The following is a 24,427-nucleotide window of genomic DNA, read 5'->3' as shown; positions in this document are numbered from 1 at the left end:
CTCAGATTTCTTTCTACTCGTGGGGAAAAGATTTGAAGCTTTGTTTCGCCATATATTTTGGAATAGGTGCTTTTGGAAGTCAAATTTAAGATTATTATTTCCACAAAAGAAGTAAGAAAAATCTAATTCACTCTCTATTATTATTAGACAACTTCATAGTGAAATTGTAAAATAGTGGATTGATACCGAAGAACATTCATCCATGCTGTCACCGACTTCCACAATACAAGATTTCATTTTGAATAGCCCGCTATTCAAGCAGTTATCACTTTTGAAACTGACAAGAAAAAAATACGACACCACTAAAAACATTGACATTTGACAATTGAGAATGTTACTGAAAATAGAAAGATGCATGCTTGTAAAAATTGTGGAAATTTTGCAGACACAAATCTAAAGCACCTTTGGATCATCGTGAAGCATCTTATCTTCTCGGCCGACAATGGTGAAACTACACTGCCCAAAAAAATTAACGCACATTATGGAAATCTCAAATTTATTCTACAACTGAAGGTGTTCTCAAAGATAATTATTTTTATCAGAATTATGCATGCATATGTTATCCACTTTTTTCTTTTTTATCAATGTTTTTCTTCAATACAGATGTTTTTTCCCAGCAGGAATAAAAAAAGATGAGATTATCAGATCTTGAATGTATTGGCTCCATTCTGAAATCAGTTGTTCTCGATCAATTCTAGTGATCAATAGTTTTTCTTTCGTTTGATTTTCTACACTCGATCGCTATGCAACGCGAAACACGCAATTTGACCCAAGAGGAATGTGCCCAAGCGGTAGCTTTGCGAGAAGAAGGGTGGACATACACAAGAATTGCAGAAAAGTTTGGAGTTTCCCATACAAGTGTGTCCAGAATGTTGCAGCGATTCAGGGAGACAGGTATGAAAGTCCGAAGACCAGGACAGGGTAGACCACGGGTAACAACTGCCATTCAAGAACGTTACTTGGGAGTTTCTTCGTTGAGACAACGGTTTGCAACCGCTCGCCTCCTTCAAAATCAGCTCGAGCAAACTCATGGGGTGCAAATTAGCACTCAGACAATAAGAAATCGCCTCAGAGAATATGATTTAAGGCCTCGTGTCGCGGCAAGAGGCCCAGCTCTTACCCCAGCCCATCGAAGGACGCGTTTGGATTTTGAGAGAGAGCATATCCATTGGGAAGAGGCTGATTGGGAAAGAGTTCTCTTCACAGATGAGTCTTGATTCTGCCTCTACCATTGTGATCGACTTTCCCTTGTATACAGACGTCCACATGAAAGATATGCTCAGTGCAATTTCCTGAAAACTACTGGTTTCAGGGGAGGATCGCTTATGGTATGGGGTGCAATATCTTCGACTGCTCGCACAGACCTAGTGGTCGTTGATAATAGAGCTGTGAATGCTGATAGGTATATAAGGAACATTCTAATGTTCTACAATCGATTAAGACCTTAAACATGGAAGTTATCGAGGATATATTTCATAGTAAAATATTAGAATGATCCCAAAGAATATTCAGACAATAATTTCCACCTTTATCTAAATACTTGATATATACTATTCTTCAACTAAATTTCTTCAATTTGATGCCATTGATAGTTTTTGACCTCTCCTAAAGAATATTTGGCATTGAAACAAGAATATCAATTTGAATAGCTCTAATGAAATTCAAATTTTTCAAATTGTCAAATCTTCAATCAACTGATTCATTCGCAATCTGCAGAGTTATTGAAAGTGATGAGTAATGAACAAATGGTGAGCAAATTTCGCTCCTGGTTCCTGCCAGAAAATGATTGTGACAGGGAATGATATATCGTTGAGAATTTGGGAAGCACTAAACGAGCTAACCCGCATCAATAATAGGACAAAGGGTTGCAGAAATGTTTACTTCGTTCTTCATTTTACGATCTGGGGTTCCACAATCTGATTTCCGACGTTTACTTGACACATAATCAACACTTTGATAGATGAAGAATATACGGGTTCTGCCAATTAATCTTTGAGACAGTTACATTGAGACTGTTTATAATAGAAAGAGTGGTAGGATTTTAAATATTAATATTTGAGATAAATCACATATGAATTTTAACCATAAGTTGAGTTTACTGAATATAAAATCTCCTAATTAATAATTCAATGAAAAAATGTTTGATGTTATCGACTCTGAACAGGACAGCAGTTGAAAAAATCAAACAGTTCTTCGTAAAAAGGATAAAATTGGCTACGAGGTCAAAAACTCAGAATTTCGATCCCAGAGGATCTATAAGTAATTGTAGAGGACATTTCTTCGTTAATTTACGTTTCCTTTTGGACTACTTCGATTTTTGTTTAAAAATGTATTTTCTAGTAATATCTGTATTTTCTAGTGATATGTATATGTATTTGAAGTAATCTCTGTAACTGTCAAGTTGAAATCAAACTTAAATTAAATTTTTCTGCTCAAAAAACTGCTAAATTCGTACAGTTTTTCACAACTTTTAAAAATTTCTGTTACTTCAAAATAATTTTCTCCTCAGACTACATGGGGCCTGAAGTATAGATGTAAAAAATTCAATATTTAAATGAATTATCTTTGAAAAAGTAAGATACTTGTTCGAGTTATTTTTATATTATCTTAAAATAAACCTAATTAATATTGATATATGAACAGTAACAAATGAAAAACAGGTCGATTGGAAATAATTCATTCCGTTTTTTTTTCAATAAGTCATAACAATAATAAATCTTTGCAAAACTCTGAATTATTTCTTTTCGAAAATTCCGCATTTTGATGATGTTATTTACAAGATTTACATAAATCTCTGTGGACCGCCAGACTAATTTATCAAATAGATTATATAAACTACCATTTATCGAATAAATTACATCAACATTTTATTGCAATATATAAATATTCATATCTAAATGGTTCTTCTTGCCGTATTTACGAAAAACAAATCGAATTTTTCGACTTCAATATCTATCTATTTTGGGAACCAACTCATCTGAAAGAAATCCTGATCCAATATTTGGTACACTGGACAATGAAAAATGAGGCAAATTTTTCAAAGAAAGCACTCCGGAACGCACATGTCCATGTTAATGATAGGCCTTCAATGAATTCACGACATTTTTTTCATTACCAAAATTTGAAAACATTTTTGAGGCGACCTGAAATGGTTCAATAAAATATATCAACTCAGAAATAATCAAGGTTGATTCTTAAACTCAAATAACTTCGAAACGATTCATTTTATGGAGTTAAGGAAAGTGTACTTACTTTGTACAGAAATACTCTCGGATATACTTCATTATTTCGAAGCAAAATCTAAATAAAATGAAAAAAGTATTGAGTCTGATAATATAATCATTGAGATCTCTAGTGGGTATACTGAAACTATTAAAACGTTATTATTTGGCTTATTCTATACAAATGGCATATATTTCATATATGCCATTATTTTATTTTTTTATTAGGTAACAAATTTTATTATTTTCGAAAAAGATTGAGCTCTATCCTCTCTAATTCCATATTTCGATTTATTTTTCATTCGGAATAAGCTAAATATTAACGTTGGAATAGGCAATCAATCGTCTCATTTTGAACACCCAGTAGAGTTCTCAATGATTATCAAAAACGTAACGCCGTTCTTTTAGTATACACTTTCAAAATCTCATTCAAAGTAAATTCATTCTTTTCGATGTTATACAAATACCCTCCGAATTAAAAAAAAAATTAAAATATCTCGAAAACGGTATGTTGTGTACACTACCTTTTTCACTAGGTTCTGCGGTGCAAATTTATTTCGATTCTGTGCGGAAATCAGTTTCAATTTTTGGAGGAAACCACATTATGGCAGTTTAGGTTAAACTCACTCCTTTTTTACACAAAAAATTATAGCGTTTGTTTTATCACTTTGAATTTTCAAAGTGATATTCAATTTAGTGATTCCAATGATGAATTTCAAATTGTTTTCATTATCAAGAAATTACAAACTTTCCTAAAACACTACTTTGAGCCAACTGACTTTAATCGCTTATTTGATAATATTTCCATTAATTAATACTCGAGAACGTATTTTTTCCTATTTGGAAAACTCTAAATGGATTTTTTGTAATTTTTTCATCAAAATATAATTATTCCAACATAAAATTTTGAATTTCGTCAGTGAAATAATTGAGATATGATACTTTTCAATCCTCAAAGTGATATTAAACAAAAACTATACATCATTTCTTGTGAATAAATGAATGAGTTTATTTTAAACTGAAGCACGAAGGTTTCTGCCAAAAATTGAAAATATCGATCAAGCAATTTCTGCACAAAATTTTAATGAATCTGCTCTGAAGAACCAAGTGAGAAAAGCAATGTACACCCTTGAGCGAATGAAACTTCGAACAAACTTAGCCTAATTTTTTTCCAAGCAATCAGAAAATGCAATGAAAAACATAAGAAAAATCATATGCTTGTTCATTTACAGTTTTTTAGCACACCTTGTGTATATCCGAACAATTTGAGAATGCTCTAATGGAGCCTAATGATACTATGTAAAAAAAAATTTAAACTTTCAGCCCTCAACCCTAATATATCGTCGCGTCAATGGTGGGGCACCCTGTATATGGATATTCAAAGTATGCGAATTAAGAAAAAATAAAATCTCATCAACAATTCAATCACATACAGGAAAAGGCACAAGCAATATGTTAGTAGGTACGTTCTGTTTGTCATCATTCAGTGCGTAGAAAATGTACTGGTGCAGTGGTGTGTTAATATAAAGCTAGGAGATGAAGTGTTAGTTCCTTTGATACGAAGAATCAACAAACAAAGCCTCCCTCCATCAGACGGATGTTAGTCAGAACGCACGTGTCAATACAAACTTCTTACCGTTGTTGTAACTTCGGCATAATTATCGAAATTTCCAATTTTGCCTTCTTGTCCTTGGATTCTTCCGTTCGTTTCGTTTTTCGTTTTTGAATCGTGTGCATTTCGATTCGATTTCGTTATTTTCGAATAGTCCCCGCTGTTTCTGCTGTCGCTTTCGTGGGACGCAGCTTCGTCAGACGTTCGATTGTTTGTGTCGTTGGTCTCGTTATTGTTTTTCGCATTTTTTAGGTTGGATTTCTTCGTTTGTTTGTGGAGGCGCCAGCTCGTATCGGTGTATCTCGTGACGGCTTCCTGGAAATTCATCAGAATGGTCTTTGAACTGTCAATTCAGGCGATTAGTTTGTACGAAGTTAGGTTAGGTTCATATATACTAACTGAGAAAGAAACTGCAATACCCAGAAGGAGATGTTTAAATTTTTTTTTGGCAAAACATAGATAGTATAGCAAGAAGTAAATGATTGAAATTTGGAGAAAAAATCGAAGGGTTTACAATTTGTTAATAATGTGTTTGTCCACCCCATTGATACAATAAGATGGTCCATTTCTTCTTGATGGATACTATCCCAAGCTACCTGTACTTCATTTCTCAGACTCGTCAAAGTCCATGACGGCTGGGGTAAAAATTTAAGTCTTCTTCCCATAATGTCCCAAACATTCTCTATAGGCGAAAGATCGGCGGATCTGGTCGGTCATGGCAAAATACTAACTAACTAACTCTGGCAACATAAAGTCGGGCATTATCTTGCTGAAATATTGGATTCTCGAGCCGGTTAAGGTAAGGGAGAACATATGGCTCCAATATTTCTTGAAGGTAACGCAGCGCTGTCATCTTACCTCGAATAAAGACTGAAGGTGACCTACTTACATGTGCAATAGCACCCCATACCATAACGCCTACTGTCCGATGTATAGGTACATAACGCTCAACATCAAACTGATGTTCACGTCTTTCTCCTCGACGTCGTCTAAGTTTTCTTCGGCCATCATGTACACCCAAGGATAATCGAAATTCATCAGAAAAAACGACCTGATGCTATTCCACATTCCAATGTTGACTTTCTCTGCACCACTTTAATCGTTGCCAGCGATGCTCAACCGTCAGAGGTAACATAAGATGGGGTCAACAACGCTGATGCAGTCCAAAAACCTTATCCGGCGGTAAACCATTCTTAGATGTCGATCTTGAACTTCATTTGTGTCCCTTCGACGTCCGGTGCGTACTCTTCTTAGATTTTGGGCATTATAAAACCACGCTTGAGAATATCTCATAACAGTGGTTGAATTTCTGTTCGTACGGTTAGAGTTAGACCAATAATTCGAACTCTTTCAAATTCACTTAGCTGGCGATAAATTCGCGTACACGTGCTCTAGGAATTTTAACAACAACTAAACACCGGCTGTGGATCTCCTCGAACAGCATGTTAGTTGTAAAATTTGAAAAAAAATTGCAAAAAACGACAACAATATTTGAGTAACAAAAATTGTTTACATGAAAAAACCTTGACAATTTTTTCCCCCATATTTCAATCATTCCTTGCTATACTATCTATTTACCAAAAAAAAAATTCAAATTCAAACATCTCCATCTGGGTATTGCAGTTTCTCTGTCAGCTAGTATAATCATTATGTTTCGACGGTTCTTGAGAATATAATGTAATGACTATACAAAAAAACAAATAATATGGCGACTGCATAAAAAATAAAATGCAGAACAACTGCTATCAAGCAAATAGAGATTTATAGATGTTTGTGCATATCAGATACGAAGTGAATATTAAACAATTCATTTACATATTCCACCTTGAAGATGAATTGAAGTTCTTAACGCCATTTCCAAGATAATTATGGATTTTTTGCTTAAGGACCTTATTTAGTATCACAATAAGAGGCCTGTAAAAATATATTTCTCGGCAAGATCCATAAGAAAAAGGAACTGTAAGTATGTTAGTGCAGAAATATAAAACTTTCAGATGTTGAGTTCAGAAGAAATTGGTTATAATTCACTCAACTAGAAAGATTATTAGTCTCAGTGATAAATAATATTTACTTCTGTGTTATTTTTGAGTGACCTTCAACTAGATGAAGTCTATACGTAAATACAATCACAAACTAATAATTTTTCATCGATGATGCAACTCTAGACAAAGAGTTTGACTAGATAAGTCGTTTTAAGTTTTAACCCTTTATGAATGACCGTTTTACAAACATTATTTAGATGTGAAGAAGGGTATAGACTCACAAAGTCAGTTTTATTTTTTCTAAAATCTTCTTTTTTCTTTTCATCTTGTATGCAGTGGCGTACCCAATGGAGGATAAGGGGGATATATCCCCCCAGGAGAGATATCCATTATATGTATCAACGTTATATATCAAAATCTTATTATGAGTAAGCAAATTTCTTTGGAATTTTTAAAAGAAGGAAAATTTGAACATTTTTTTGCTTTATCCCCCCCCAAGGCTTATGCCTGGGTACGCCACTGCTTGCATGCGGTGAATAGAAAAAGAGCAGAATAGCAGTGTTCTACTATTGTGAGATGCAGACATATCTTATAAAAGTAACGAATCTTCTATTTTTCATAAATAGCTCCTTTGTTTCATTAGAACAGTTTGAAATAAGTATTTCTTTTTTCGATTTTAAAAGACATCAGAAATCAGACTTCATTCTTGAAATGGGACACTTTATATATAATTATTTTTTATTAATTCTGAGGTTTAATTCATTTTGTGTCTGTATAATTGTAATCAAGTCATATGAAGCGTTTCCCATACCAACTCTCCTCAACATCTCTGAAATGGTAATTAATTGCTATGATTTGTTGTGAGAATCATTTACGTAAACCAATTTATACCAATTTTTCGAACAAAAACAAGATGTAGCGAAATATTTGACACAGTAATTTTTGAGAAACGCATGTAACTCGAGAACGAAGCAAAATATTTACAATTTGATTCCTGATATCTTATCTTTTCGAAAAAAGAGATCGGGGATTCTTGAAAATTTTTTATCAGTCTCAGAAGCTCTCAGATAATCTCGAATTTGGGATAACCTCAACTATAACCTCTAGAAAATTCCTATTTGTGGTAGCAAAATATCCAAATTCATATTCATCAAATGAATCATTTAGTAACTTATAAATTATGATATGAAATGAAAATATATTCCATAAAAATCGCTTCAGGTAAAAACGACAAGGCGCCATTCAGACTACGTAACCTCAATTCATATAAGCGTTTATTAAGCATTGTTTTAAGATGATTATCCATTCAGTAATCTTTGTAGATAGTTCAACCGAAACGTATTGCTACTACCTTCATGTTTTGCTGTTATTATGAGGTGTAAAATACAGTTTGTGGTTGAACCATCGATCGATATTACAACATTCGTTTAGTTTATACATGAGTTAGGAGTGGAAACCCTGTTATTATTTTTTATTATTATATCGATGTAATTTGATATCGAAAAAATGTGGGCGCTGAATGAAATTGCCACAAAGCTGATTGTATCAGGAAATAAAAATGTACGTGACAGGCCTTAATTTTTTTATATGGTGAACTAACACTGAAAAATTGATAAGGGTCATCAAACGAGTATGACCAACAACGGACATAGAGCATAACACGACAGGAAAGCGTAGCAAACAATAAAAAAGTCTTTCAGTAAATTCATTCGTGAGAGAAGTGCGTATTTATTCAATTTCACATATACATCATATATGATATATGTTGTTATAATATTTTAGCGTGTTGATTGAAAAATATTCTTGTAAAATGTGTTAATCACTAATCTGAAATATAATTATATTGCTCATTTGTTTCTCCTAAAAATATTCCTTATCAATTAATTTTAAAATTTTAAGTTTCGACCTCAGAACCATACGATGGAATCACTATTAAATTCAAAGGACTATTATTATGTATAGGTAGTCTCACATGTCTTACATAGAATAAGTCATAAGAATAGAATTATAGAAAGTTAAATACATAAGACAATTTGAGTAATAAGGATAATTCTGATAAGGTTTATAGAATATTGAAAAACTCAGAAAATATACTTGAACTTTCTAGAATCTAGAAATGCCGGTTTTCTGTGGGATCAAAATATTTATTATAGCATCAACTATATTCCTATTTTCTTATTTCAATTATTCTATTCAATTAGAGATTCAATATCTTTTTGATACTTGAGGTACACATTGTAAAATAAATAATTCATCTCCTCAATTGAAGGGATGAAAGAAGATGTTGATATAAAAGTGATGGCACTATGAATTGATAAATTGAGTACTTAACTGAAAGGTAAAACTTTCTGGGGTAAAACTTGATGGTAAGAAATTGAATAGTATTATTTTTTGGAATCATAACATTCAAGGAATATGATGGTAGTTAAAACTGACACAACTTTTTGTTGATAATACATTTGTTTTGATATTTTAATTATGCTGTTTCCAAATTATAAATATCGAAGTTTTACTGTTTTCGGTGAAAAACCTTTAGTTTCTATTTTCTATCTGATATATATTTTTCAAGAAATATATTTTTTTACTGACAAAAGATTATCATGTCAACCAAACAAAAAAAGTCTATATGTTTATTTATTTATTCAATTCATTAGGTAGGTATCTTTTTCATTAAATTGTATAGTTTTGGATAATTGTTTTGTTCTTCTCGTTGACATAATCATTTTTCTCAATAAAATTGCATTTCTTGGCAAATACATAGGTATATATGAAATTAAATTAAAATTTGAAGTATATCTATATTATCAAAATTCTCTGAGGAATACTGAGGAAATAGTAGAAAACATAAAACAACAACATAACCTAACCTCAACCTTACCTAATTTAAATAAACTGAATTGTGATGACATTAAATTGGTTGTTAACAAGAGTGTACCTTAAGGTTAATGTAGGTAAGAGATAATTACAAAATTTCATGAATTCATATCAAAATTTTAAAAACGTCAAAAATCTACTAAAATATATCTTTCCATGAATAGAATTTTATATCTCTCTCAATTATTCTGCTTCTTTTAATTCTCTTTGAATTATAAGTTAGATATGCAAATTGAAAAACAAAATCAGTGATAAAAGTATTAGGATAGAAGTGTTTGAAACATGCGCAATCAGGCAAGTACGATCTAGATAATGTCCCTTCTTTTTGTTGAGAAATTCATTTGATAGTTCATATTATTATTTCAAAATGTTTCCAAAGCTAAAGGAAAACTTTCAAATGAAATTTCAAAGTAAGCCGAGGGTACCGAAGTAAAACACATAGCAGAAACCACAGTCGTATAGTATAGTAAATTTGAGAAAGAATAGTGCTATGGATTGAAAAAAACACTGCAAATTAAAAATTGGACTTTCGCACAGGTTTCAATTTATAGAACACATATTCTGACGCAGAGATGATGAAAAATCTATTATCAGGCATGAAGTGAACACAATAGCAAATATTTGTCGATGGAATCCGATATATAATTGATATGAATATTACAGGGTCTCTAAAAATGATTGTAACATCGCCTTTGAATTATTCTCATTTTGCCGATCTAAATAAATACTGTTTCTTCTTCGATTCAAACCACAGAATTGCTTTAGAATTGGTCTGACTGTGCTCATGACAAACTTAACCACATTTTCTTCTTTGTTTACATGTTAAATGTCAAATCAATTGAATCACTTATACAATATTCATGGCTGTCAATTCTATGTTAGGTATATACTTGGAAGTCTACAATGTTACAATCATTTATAAACACCCTGTCTAATATAAGATCCGACCAATTCATTTTCATCCTTGAAAATCAGGAATATAATAAAATTGAACCAAAAAATCAAGGACAATGATGAGAGATCATTGGATATACATATTATCATTATTTGAACTGGGGTCGTTGTGGTTCGGTAAGCCTTCCGGGAACTGCGAGATATACATAAGTATGAACTGAATTCTAGGAAAAACCAATTCATAAATTTAGAATTAAAATAGTACGTGCTCAATGTAATGTATACCTGTGTAATTTTGCGTAATTCCTCCTGAGTAAATGAATTGCTGAATCCATTGGCCATGACTCCAGATCCGGGAAAACTCAGACCATTTCTATCCTCAAAAATCGGCTTGACACCCGAATCTCACTCTCAACACCGCACAGCGTCAATGCTCGGACACAAATTACTAATTCGAAATTTCACAATTGATAATATCGAATATGTTGGTACTTCCGTCCATCTCAAGGTAACAGAGGAATATTGCTATACGAACTCGCGTGCTAATCATACCATGCAATCGATGGGAAAAGTGGAAATATCGGCATTTCAGGAAAACTACGCTACTGCGACTAGCGAATGCATTTCCTAACGACAATTGGTTATTATTTTTAACTCGGAGGAAATGGAATGAGTGGATAAATGTTTGATGGGCAGGCAGTACAAGGATTACTGCTTTTTCCTAACCTATAACTAACGACTGGTGGGACTTATCGCGAAATATATGTAATTGATATTTTCGGCCAGACCGTGGAAAGAAGTTGGCGATCTGTTGTAGGTCAATGGAACTGTAATTAATTAATCGTTGTTTGGATGGAACCAATTGGATGATCGTCCGCTTGATTCTGAGCTAATTGGCAATTTTCACGGATATTTGAGTTTTAAAGACTTCGTGTTACAGTCTAACTTACAAATTTGGTCATTGAATTGATGAGTCAGGATATATGATTGAACACGTGAGAACCATAAAAAAGAAATTTAATTTGGTATCAGTGAAGTAGATTTTATCAGGAATTCGATGGTAAAATATACTATTCTAGTATTCACCATCAAATTTTACATGGTTCCTCAAAATAACAGTCATATTAAAACTTGAAACGTAAAAATTCTTCTGAAGAATAAAATGCACCCTTCACCAATATTTCATAAATTTTGCTCTTGAAGTTCTCGTCCGGGAAATTCTTTATTTCATTAGGAAGCCTATTCTGAAGCTTTATTCCCCAATAACTCGAAATATTCGAGTGTTCTTTTTCCTGTAGAGTTGAGTGAGGAGATCGTTCCTGCTTCGAGTGTTGGTCCTGTGGTAAGTTCCATTTCTTTGCATATTATTTCCTCTGCGATGCACAAACTTCAAACATTCTCTGATGAGTAGACATGGAAAAGTTAATATTTTATGATCTTTGAAGTATGTTCTACACGAAATTCTACTTATCACTCCATAGTTAATATTTTTTTTGCTTTTTTTTGCAGGATCAAAATTAAGAAGCATTTGAAGCATTTTCCCACAGAAAGATACCATATAGAAGTATGCTCTGGAAATTTGCAAAATACGCCTATTCTGACCATTCCTTCAGTACCACATTCCTTCAGTCTTATCAAAAGGTAGAAACACTCAGAAAATTTACCACAAACATAATCAACATGCGGAGCCCAATTCGATTTATTGTCCTTTATAACTCCTTAGAACTTCACAGAAGCTCGATTTTCCCTGTCTCCAAACTCCAACTTTACTGCTTTATCTGAATTCAACTTGAGTGAATTCGACAAAAACCATCTCTCAACTTCTTTAATAGCTACTTTGACGCCCTCAATGACTTCTTTTTTGCACTTTGAATGATAGATGAATCATCACAGAACAGGCATAAGAAGTTACAGGATGGAATGGTCAGATAATTAATATAAATGAGGAAAAGTATGGGCCCCAGCACTGATCCTTGAGGTACCCCAAATTCAACCCCCCTGCTAAGTTGAAGAAACACATTAGTACGGAACAAATATTTAATGCTTTCAGTCTTCACCTACTTGGATGGAAATTCATTATCGAATGAAATAAATTTAAAATTTACAAAATTTTGGAAAGTCTATTCAAAATTCAAATATCCGTTTCAAAGTTGAAAGTATCGATTAAAATATAATAATAAATAATTAAATCCGCCCTCATATGTTACGAAGAAAGCTCTATACTGTTATACTGTCAAAGTATAAAAAAAACACTGATCTCGTTGAGGAAATATCCATCGTCCTAATCATTACTAGAGTGGGAAAATTACGAGAAACTCCAAACTAATTACGCATCAATAACATGAGTTATCTTGTGAACAAATCACTAAATCAGCATACATTTTTACTATCTGGACTTTTTTTTTCTATCAGTTACCACCAATGCAAGCGGAATTCTTGGGTAGTCCTAAAATTCCTCAATGTATAATTCATAATATATGTCAACAATTGGATGACAACAATGATGACATCACCGCCTCACGTGAATGAATTAATAAATAGGAGCAAAGATATCAATACGGCAGTCATTTACATCAAGCCGATTGTGATAATATAAACTGCCAACGTCATTTCACATCAATTATTAGGTGTATCTCGAGATGTTTGCATCGCAACAGTTAAAAAAATTCCATTGCGTAATTATCCAATGAATTTGCACACCAAAATAGTGCTATTTCCGGAAGGACGTAAATGCCGAAAAGAATATTGCTACATCCGGACTAAATTTTGCACGCAGTTGGTTATTATTGTTCATAACGAGTTTGCATCTTGTTTCCGAATAGTCGTTCAATTCGTTATTCGTTTATGTCATCACACATTGATGTTTTAGGGGCTGCAATTCTTCCTAATCATTGTCTTATACTATACTGATGATGGTCCAATATAAGGCAGAAACCAGGGTTACAAAATTATTTGAAAGAAATTCAGATTAATTTCGAAAGCAAAGTATTAGGTTGTTTATAATTAGCCTCATCAAAATTTATCGAAACATCTAACATTCTATACTACAAAGTATAACAGATTTTGAACTGTTTCAGCCTTTATAATTTGGTAGTTGATCAAGATTAAACAAAGTTCATTCCTGTGTTTTTACCACCAATAAAATTAGATATTAAGAAAATAGGGATTACTTTGTGTAATCAGGCAGTCTCGAACTTATTTCGTACTTTATTCATCTGCGTAGTTACACAAAGTAATCTTGATATTACTTGAATGCAATTTTATTGATAGTAGTGAAATAGAAGGTATAAAATTTGTTTTAATTTGAGTATAGGAAATATTCGATGCTGTTGATCGAAATAAGGGTCATGAAATTAGGTTACTTTTGAAATAATGTAAATGCCCTTGTCGTTTGGAGTTTTTGGACACAATAAGGAAAAGTGACGAATCTAGAATATCGAATATAAACAAGTATCTTCACATTGAATTTACTTGTATCGCTCTAACCCCACATTAATAATGATGTTTGTTATTGTTCTATCAAGGAATTTACACTTTTTTGAGAGTAGATACGGTCTACTTGTGATAATAACGATCATAACAAATCGACTAGTTCCATTCAAATGTAATCGGGTATGTAATTGAAACAATGTATGAAATTATTGTTAGAATTTTGTAGATTATTACGAATATGGCTTCTGATATTCAGATATGTAGAGATAATAGGTTCGTGATTGAAACGAAAATTGGGTAAAGGTTGACGAACATAGAATAAAATTGAAACTGATAATATTGATACTGATCTACTCCCAACTATATTTTTTAGAAAGCACTGTGCACCGAATGAAAATTTCAATCTGGTTCTTAATGAAAATATTGGACGGAGCAGTGTCAAGAAGTTTTACACTTTTACACATAAGTTATCTTGTTTACGTATTAACACAATGGTCACAATATCTTCTACAAAGTGTGAAATCTAACCTTACGAGACAATTTTTCGCCTCGTAATTTGCAAATAACGAGCATTTATACAACAAATTTTTGGTTGTTTTGTTAACTGTTGAAAATAACTAGAGTTAATGGAATGAAATTGGTTATAAAAATATTTAATTACGAGATGGGTCCTCTTAATTTAATGATCCAATCTATCGACTTCGAAAGCAGAATCTGGGGAGATCAAATTATTCAAATTTCAAAATTGAAATTTTAATTGCAACTCTCAATATCCACACCAGCAAAATTTGGGGAACGGACAAAATCTCAATGAAGTTTGTAGTAGTTCATTTACTCATGAACTCTTTGGCCGATTTCTGCAATTATTTTTTGAATCGAAGCTCGCTTCCTAGGAAACATAATAGTTCTGATGCCATCTTACTTTATTTAGTTTATAGACAGGGATCAACTGAAAAAAATGAAATATGAGGTTTTATTCAGAACACCCTGTGGAGTAATGCCTTGACAGATGAGAGTGCTTACGAACACTCAGATGTTGCTTCATCTTTTCTGAATATTCCCTCTTTTTTATTATTGCGATATCTTAATTTTGGGAGAAGTTACAGCACTTCTATGGTACAGTTTTTGAACGAAACATTAATGTTTCAAATCGCAAAGCTCTTGTCAAATTCAATTGAAACACTGAACCAATAGAGTACATAAATACCATAAAAAAAAATGATTTTATAGATGAATTCTGTTATCACTTTTCAACCAATGAAGATAACAATGAAAAGTACATCATATTGATGAATTATTATAATGTTCGATCAGTTATAGTTTGTATCAATAATGTATTACTGTTCATTGAAATTGTTCGAATTAGTTAATAAATATCAAATTTCATACACTTAATGAATAATATTTTTTTATTCATTGAAACAATCGGCATTCAACAACAATTTTAAAATACTTGATTATTTATGAACATGGATTCATAATATCAATGAATAGAGGGGTATACATTATAAAACGAAATTTTACACCTAATGAATAATATTTTTTTATTCATTGAAACAATCGGCATTCAACAACAATTTTAAAATACTTGATTATTTATGAACATGGATTCATAATATCAATGAATAGTGGGGTATACATTATAAAACGAAATTTCATTATATTAATGGAAATAGTATAAAGTGCAACAAGTGTGGAAATTCCAACTTTTCTCACGAGTGAGAAATAGTATATTGTGCAATAAGTGAGGAAAGTCCATCTTTTTTCACGAGTGTGGGAAAACGAGTGAGAGAAAGGGTTTTCTCCACATGTTGCACACTATACTTTTCCTACAACTGCATAAATTCAAATTAAACAAGTAATATACCTGTTTCAATTCAAAATGGCCTTCGTTGATAGTATCTATGCATTTCTTGCGTTTCCATAGAAACGACTTCTCAAAAGCCCAATTTCAAGCGAGGTGTGAGCAAAGTGCTGTGAGAAATAATATTTCTCACAGTATGAGCAGTGAATAGTTTCGAAATTCAGTAAGCTATGAAGAATACGCTACTTTTCATAGCAGTTGTAGGAAAAGTACATTGTATCAATGAAATCAAGTTGATGATGACGATTGCAATTCTTCAATACAACGGACAAAGTGCTGTAATGTCTCTCAAAGTAAAGATAAAACAATGAATAAAAAATGAAATGTTCAGAAAAGATGAAGCAACATCTAAGTACATATTCGTAAACATTCTCGTCTGTCAATGATTCACTAAACAGGTTGTTCTGAATAAAAGCTTAATTTAAATTTTTGTTTGTTAATTCCTGTATATAATAAAAAGAAACTGATGACGGCATTCGAATAGTTGTGTTTCCGAGGAATCAAGCTACAACTCAAAAAAATAATCACTGAAATCGGGTTGAAAGTGTCAAGAGAACATGAACTAAAAACTTCGTTGAGATTTGGTCTGTTCCTTCAATTTTGCCAGTGTGCACAGTTTGTGAGTTATGAAATTCAAATTCCAAAAAAAACCTTCTTATAAAAGTCTTTCGCCTTCATATGAGGCTTGTCCTTATTTTGATCGAATTTATGCAAAATCACTTCCACTTCTCGCGTCACTTTACCGCCAAAATTTCAGCCGATTTCGAAAACGTTTTACCGCATTGCCCGCGACGCAGTCACTAGAATTCTAATGAACTACTGGGCCAGAGCTTCCTACTACATCGTATGATGCCTGTTTTGTTTACATTTTAACACATTCAACTTCCAGATACCCGAACTGGTAGCCTTGCTGTTTGTGATGTCTGCATGGCTCTTCGGGAGTGGAACTGACGAAATCTTAAATCTGGACGAAGGAAACAATTTAAATGAAGATCGTTTCAAGTGTTAGCGATTGGCGACCTGGATGTGTGAACGTTATTATTTTACGGCGACTGCATGTCTGCACTTGGACAGTTTTATGGACGGATATTTCGCTCTGCTCAAGATGAAGGATTTACTTTCATCAGCCGAGCGTCGATAAAAAGTGTAATTGGGTGGCGTGATTAAGGTATAGGAAAAACGGAACGTATTCTTGGTTTGACATTGGACGGAATTAATTGATTTCAAAAACCAATTTGTGAACTCATCGTTAGACTCAGTGCTTTGAGGATGTAGAATTATAAAAAAGCACTGCACCTCTGAACATATGAAGATGTGTTTCGTTGGAATGGGAAAATTAATTGTTGTTTTCAGTGTAAAAAAATGAACATTTCTTACGAGTGTGGAAGTTTTACAGGGAATGCCGTGAGCACACTAGTAGGAACTGATATATTCGCATGTATTGCACCCTCTACTTTTTCTATAGGATTGTGAATGGCCCGTGAACTCCAACAAAATATAAATCAAAAGTCGAATTCATTCACCTTGGAATCTCCATCATTGACAGTGTCCATTTGCTACGTTTCCATTACAACGACTTTTCAAAGGCTCGATCTCATTAGTATAGCACCGTTAAGAATCATTGGGCATAGTCCGAACCGTGAAGAATTATTCTGCACTGCTTTCAACCGTTCAGTGAAAAATCTCAAAGTCTTTGTGCTTTACAAGCAGAATGATTTATTTAATGCAAATAAATTATGATATGAAGTCAATATCTAGTAGACGTAGAAAAACCAATTTGTGATTGTGTACTCATCGCTGATCGTGTCAGAGCTTTGAGAAAATAGATGAAACCGAATATAAAACATAAAATGAAGATTTCGAATGAATAATATCGCTATTATATGAATTGAGAAGACAATAAGAAGTAGTAATATAGAACGTTTTTTTACCAAATTCGAGGCTCTATTGTAAAAACTGCTTATACATTTATGATTCAAATCATGTCCATTGCTGGCCAATACTTTCTCCAATCTTTCGAGCAGCGTACGAGTCCCGCGTTGAAAAAAGTTATCTTTAGAAGCGATCCACGAATCGATCCAATTTTGTACTTCTTCATAAGACCGGAAGTTTTGGTCAGCCAGGACGTTTGCCAGTGATTGAAAAAAGTGATAGTCCGAGAGGCCAACGTCTGGAGAATACGGCGGTTGGGGTAGGACTTCCCATTTCAACGTTTCCAAGTATATCTTGATCACTTTCGCATTATGCGGTTGAGCATTGTCATGCTGTAAAATCGCTTTATCATGTTTCTCCTTATATTGCGGCCGTTTATCCTTCAACGCTCGGCTCAAACGCATAAATTGCGTTCGATAACGATCGCCTGTGATTGTTTCAGTCGGTTTCACCAACTCATAGTACACTACGCCGAGCTGGTCAAACCAAATACTGAGCATGACCTCGACAATTCTGCATGAAAACCTTCTCTTTACCATGCTTCAGCCGCAGATTTCTTCATATTGAGCTGGTCTCACCAAATACTGGGCATGACCTTGGAACCGTGAATATTCGGTATGGGCGTCGACGTGAAGCTAGCCCGGGATATCCCCATGATTTTCTACGCTTGGGATTATCGTAATGAACCCATTTTTCGTCTTCCTTAACAATGCGATGCAGAAATCCCTTCCTTCTTTGCCTTGCAAGCAAACAAACGCCGTTCAACATTTCTCGGCTTCAAGTCGAAAGGCACCCAATTTCCTTGTTTTTGAATAATTGCCATGACTTTCAGGCGTTTTGGAATAACTTGTTGCATCATTACCAATGATCCTGCCGAATGCTGTTACGTTTGACACGAATCTTGATGAAGTAATGCCTCCAATTCTGCATCTTCGAAAACCTTCTCTCTTCCACCGCCATGCTGGTCTTCGAAGTCAAAATCACTTTTCTTGAAGCATTGAAACCACTTTCGGCACGTTCTTCCACTAATATCAGCCTCACCAAAGTTATTTAAGAGCATTCGATGAGCCCCAGCCGTAGATTTCTTCATATTAAAGCAGAAAATCAAAACCTCTCGCATATGACGAGAATTCAGCTTGTAAGCTGATATGTTTAATCGAAAATAACATTATGCAGACGCAAATCGACTTATATTTCGATGGCGTGTACAAATACCTAGTTATTGTTATTTTCACCAAAATAATTCTTTCAAAAATCGAGCCCGAAAATGTTGAATTAATTTTTTCTAACTCGAAGGGATTCAAAGATCTCCTCACTAGACAACGAATTTTAGGATACCCGATACGTAGCTGAGGAAAAATTAAGACATGAAGATGCAGACATTGACATCATATATGACGAATACAGTTGACATAGATATTCTCACAAATTAAATTTTCATCTTAGTGTAGCAGTCGACAATCGGTTGGGTCAATATTAAATTACAAATGTACATAGGTATCTTTTATCTACTTCTTTACATAATCGCCTTTGACATTCATTTCATAGGGTTGTAAGTAGAAGATTTAATCCAAAGTAATCCGAAAGAAACGTATCTCAGCACCTTTATATCTTATCTGTTGATCCTATTAAACGGCGCTTATATTTAATTTTCTTATCTCTGTGAACACTCAGCTCTGTAATTAATTCCGTATCAATTCACAGAATGCGGAACTTATGACTTTTATAAGAATGAAAAGTTATTCATAGTTCAGAATTACGAAATTGATGTCGAAATGATTCCTGTGGTGTGGGTTGACAAATAAATCTTTGTTTCGTATAACCGAGCAAGGTATAAAAATAAATTCAGATTATCGAAGCGATATGCTGGTACTGTCTTATTCAGAGCGGATTTGAGAAAAATACGGATGTTACAAATCGTTCAAGAAACAGTTATTTTACATGCATAAAAGAGACTCGCTAAAAATGCTTAGTAATTTTTTCTGTTATTATTTCTGAAAGATATCTGTACAGTGCATCCCATTTTGGGTGAGACAGCCAGATTTCTCGCTTGTTATTTAAGATAGAGCCTTGCGGTTTTCACGTTCCTGTCCTACTTTTTTGTGAAACTCAAGTTGGTCTAATCAGATTTTGCATAACTGTTTCCGTTCAAGAGATACAGGGCGATTTTGGAAATTGATACTTTTCGGACACCTTCTTTATCTCCGAAGTTATTAGAAATAATGCTGAGGTAAAAACTACGTCTGAATCAGAATTCTGCGTAGAATCCAGTGGCTTACTCAATTTTTTTTTCGGGGTATGGTTTTGAAGATTCAACACAAACTTATGTTTTTTTTAATGGAACACCATGTGTATCATTACTTCGTTGAATTCGTTATTTTTTTCCCTTCAAAATGATATATGACACTATGTAGGTAGGATGTTCAGAAATGTTAAAAAAACACTAAAACATGAAATAATGATGATTTTTTGTTAATGGGCAATGGATTTCCCATAGAAAAGAAGAATCAATAATGATAACAATAATTTATAGCGATGACAGCTAGATCAGATTAGTTTTTTCCCTCCAATGCCTACTTGATAAAACAATGCTCCCAAATGCATAGTAGCCATGATAACAACAAGGATGTTTGTGTCATCAATTACCTACTACTTTTAAAAATCGAAAGTAATAATCCTCTTATTGAAACAGAAAATTCATGGCCCATTTACAAAAAATCATCATTATTTGACGTTTTAGTGTTTTTTTAACATTTCTGAACATCCTACCTACATAGTATCATATATCATTTTGAAGGGAAAAAAATAATGAATTCAACGAAGTAATGATATATAGGGTGTTCCATTGAAAAAAATATAGGTTTGTGTTGAATCTTCAAAACCATACCCCGAAAAAAAATATTGAGTACGCCACTGGATTCTACGCAGAATTCTGATTCAGACGTAGTTTTCAGCTCAGCATTATTTCTAATAATTTCGGAGATAAAGGAAGGGTCCGAAAAGTATCAATTTCCAAAATCACCCTGTATCTTTTGAACGGAAACAGTTATGCAGAATCTGATTAGACCAACTTGAGTTTCACGAAAAAGTAGGACAGGAACGTGAAAACCGCAAGGCTCTATCTTAAATAACAAGCGAGAAACCTGGCTGTCTCACCCAAAATGGGATGCACTGTACGTATTTGATTGAAACAACTAAGTTTAAATCCTGAAGCATACCTAATATTTGATATAAGACTAGTTTAGATATTGTGTGTATGGAATAATAAACTGATTTGAGAAATATGCAATGTCATTTTGTTTGAATTCTGTAACCATAATTCACACGTTATCTTGAACAAAAAAATTATCAAATAAGTTTAATGAAGATATTTGCTGAAAATTATGTGTCCCTCGAATCAATTCTACCTGTTTTAATATTTGTTGGGGAATGGAACGCAATATTATTCAATCGTTATCTAACATTCCATTAAAAAAGCTCAGATTGATTGAAAAACATAATCTCTTCACCACAATAGTGCATCACCTTGCAAGGCTATCATTCAAATTAGTACTTTGAGGTCACCGCTTTCATTCGATATGAGACATGAAGGAAATTCATAGCGATTATTGAAGCTAATTCCTGAAAATGCATCTGATACTAAGTGATTGCTTAGTACCTAATTATTGAAAAATATAGAAACGATAATTCGAAAAAATGCAAAAAAGCTCAACAAATATTCTACTAATTATTAAATTGAGTCATTCATCAAGGTAGATAGCAAGGAGTAAATTATTGAAAGTTGGAGAAAAAAACGAAGGGTTCACAATACAGGATACTATACAAGTTACCTGTACTTCATGTCTCAGAGCCACCAAAGTCCGTGGGGGCTGGGGTGAAGTTCCAAGCCTTCTACCCATGATGTCCCAAACATATGCTCTATGGGCGAAAGATCGGGGGATCTAAGCGGCCATGGCAAAAGACACAGATGGACCCCTTCGGAAAAGTTTAAACTAACTCTGGAAACGTAAGGTTGGGCATTATCTTGCTGAAATATTGGATTCTCAAGCCGGTCAAGGTAAGGGAGAACGTATGGATCCACTATTTCTTGAAGATAACGCAGCGTTGTCATGTAAGCCTGAATAAATACTGAAAGTGACCTACTTGAATGTGCAATAGCACCCCATACCATAACGCCTACTGTCTGGTGTACATGGCGCTCAACATCAAACTGAGGTTCACGTCTTTCTCCCCGATGTCGTCTAACCCTTCTTCGGCCATCATGTGCAACCAAGGAGAATCAACATTCATTAGAAAAGACGACCTGATGCCATTCCACATTTCAATGTTGACGTTCTATGCACCACTGTAATCGTTGTCAGCGATGCTCAAACATCAGAGGTAACACAAGAAAGGGTAGGTAAACATGCAGTCCAAAAGACCTTATCCGGCGGTAAACCGTTCGGACAGTTACAGGATGGCCTTGTTCTCCATCAGATCGAGATGTCGCAAATCGGTCTCTATTGGCAATAAGTCTCAGACGTCAATCTTGAAATCCATTTGTGCCCCTTCGAGGTCCGATGCCTACTATTCTTCGATTTTGGGCATTATCAAATCACGCTTGACAACATCTCATAACAGTAGTTGGATTTCTGTTCTTACGGTTAGCGATTTCTCGAAATGACAAACCCACCTCCCGCAGACCAATAATTCGACCTCTTTCAAATTCACTTAGCTGGAGATAAATTCCGCGTACACGTACTCTAGTCATTTAAACAATTAATAACCAAACGTCGATTTTGGATCTCCTCGAACAGCTGGTTTGTGGTAAAATTTAAAAAACTTGCAAAAAACGACTACAATATCGAAGTAACAAGAAATGTTTACATGAAAAAACCTTGAAGATGTTTTCCTCCAAATTTCAATAATTCAGTCCTTGCTATACTATCTATGTTTTACCAAAAAAAAATTAAATTTAAACAGCTCCTTCTTGATGTTGCAGTTTCTTTGTCAGTTAATATAAAATGTTATGAAAATTCCAGTGCTGAGATTAGCGAAAATATCGAGAAACTTAAACTGGTATTGCTTAATTTTCCCTCACGAGGTGTTAAATCTTCTGATAAATGGCGGAATCCAAGTAGGTCGTAACTATCCTGACGAGATCATCTCAATATTGTTTGCGCTCCAATATTGGCTATAAATTAAGTTCGACAATCTAGACGAATAACAAACTACAACAGCAGAGTATCAAATAGGTCAATGATGATAGCGTAACAAATAGGACAGGTTAAATGCAAATTGCTTTGGATAATTAATGAGGACAGTTGACTAATTCGATAATTGCCCCTTATCGAATATCTCTTCCACCTCCGATTATGTCAGGGTGGTGAGTGTTTGGGGTAAATGAAATAATTGCTTTCAGTTCAGCCAGGACTGTCTGGAAAGTTTGCAGCTTGACGGAGAACAATTTTCAGGAATAATTATTTTCCTGTAAGAGTAGTTTTTGTTGCCTTGTATACTCAAGAAGTAAAATCAATCAGATTATAGACAAACAACTGACTCCTTTCTAAAGATCTATATTGCTACAGTTCCGAGACTACTTTGAACTCTTCTTCATACTAAAAACATACAAGAAGAAATTAGAGGCCAAAGACTATAAATAGAATAGAGTCTCTACTGCACACATCTTGGAATTTTTCGGCCAACTCATTGAGGGTCAACCTGCAATCTTTCAGCACAAGCACCTCAACTTTCCGCACTGTTTCGTCCGAGTGTGACGGCCTTCCGCTGCGCTCCTCGACGTGAACGTTTAGTCGGTCAGCAGAAAATTCTCTACACCATTTTCGAACGTTTTTCACGTCCATACATTTCTCACCATACACTTCTTCCAATTGACGATGAATTTCTAAAGGTGGAGTTTTTTTTAGTGCAAAAACTTGATGATTAAACGTTACTCGCACCTGGCGGGAGCGACAACCGGCACTTCCATTGCAAATGGCTGCTACGTCAAGACTGAGCGTCCTAATGAGCTCCACCAGGTGTCGATTGGTGGAGGGGGGCCTAAAGTATACAACAGTTTTGCCGGATTTCATCAAGCGCTACTTGCGGCGATACAATGGCCTTGGAGACCTTACTTTAAATACACGCCTCGTGTGATAACGTGATTTTACAGCATGGCAATATTCGTCCATGAGGATTCCCCCTGCTTCAAAAAAAAATCGTATGCAAGATATAAGCTAATGGTAAGCTAGGTTTCAATATTGGAAATCCTCACGTTTCTCTAGTTAAAAAAAAGGATTATGATGCAGATAGAAACTTTATTAGTCAGACTATCAGAGCATGAAGAAAAATATCATTATGGATAAATTTATTATATTTGGAAGATAAACTGAAATTTTCGAATTTATCTAGTACACCTTTTTTATATATACCGAAAATGAAGACTCCTCTTTAATAAAGACTATAGGTTTCGATATGTTGGATATGATATTAGATATCAAGAGTAAACTCCGTATGAACTTCTTGAAATATTTTTGAACGCAAAATCTCCCATTAAAATTCAATCTGCTATTTTCGGTTCAGTCTGTATAACCAAACCAATAAGAGATTTATATCCAGCATAAAGTTCTGAGGAAGT

The 24,427-nt window shown here is 34.0% G+C and overlaps 1 protein-coding gene across 17 annotated transcripts in view; it reads right to left on the bottom strand.

The window, feature by feature from the left end:
* The window catches only part of LOC123678523 (tensin), a 320,051-nt gene that overhangs the window by 126,309 nt on the left and 169,315 nt on the right, over positions 1-24,427 (bottom strand). For 9 of the 17 annotated variants that reach the window (XM_045615581.1, XM_045615572.1, XM_045615569.1 and 6 more), the window contains one exon: positions 4,858-5,148. The exons of 4 other annotated variants lie outside the window; for them this stretch is intronic. In XM_045615581.1, the coding sequence (XP_045471537.1) occupies positions 4,858-5,148 (291 nt within the window). Of the gene's footprint in view, positions 1-4,857; positions 5,149-10,868; positions 11,211-16,530; positions 16,659-24,427 lie in introns of those variants that run through there. 4 more of the 17 variants (XM_045615575.1, XM_045615583.1, XM_045615578.1 and 1 more) reach the window with 3 other exon arrangements.

Source organism: Harmonia axyridis, chromosome 4 (genome assembly GCF_914767665.1).
Source record: "Harmonia axyridis chromosome 4, icHarAxyr1.1, whole genome shotgun sequence".
Lineage (NCBI taxonomy): Eukaryota > Metazoa > Arthropoda > Insecta > Coleoptera > Coccinellidae > Harmonia > Harmonia axyridis.
Note: the sequence above shows the minus strand (reverse complement) of the source record. Positions and strands in the feature narration are given on the sequence as shown.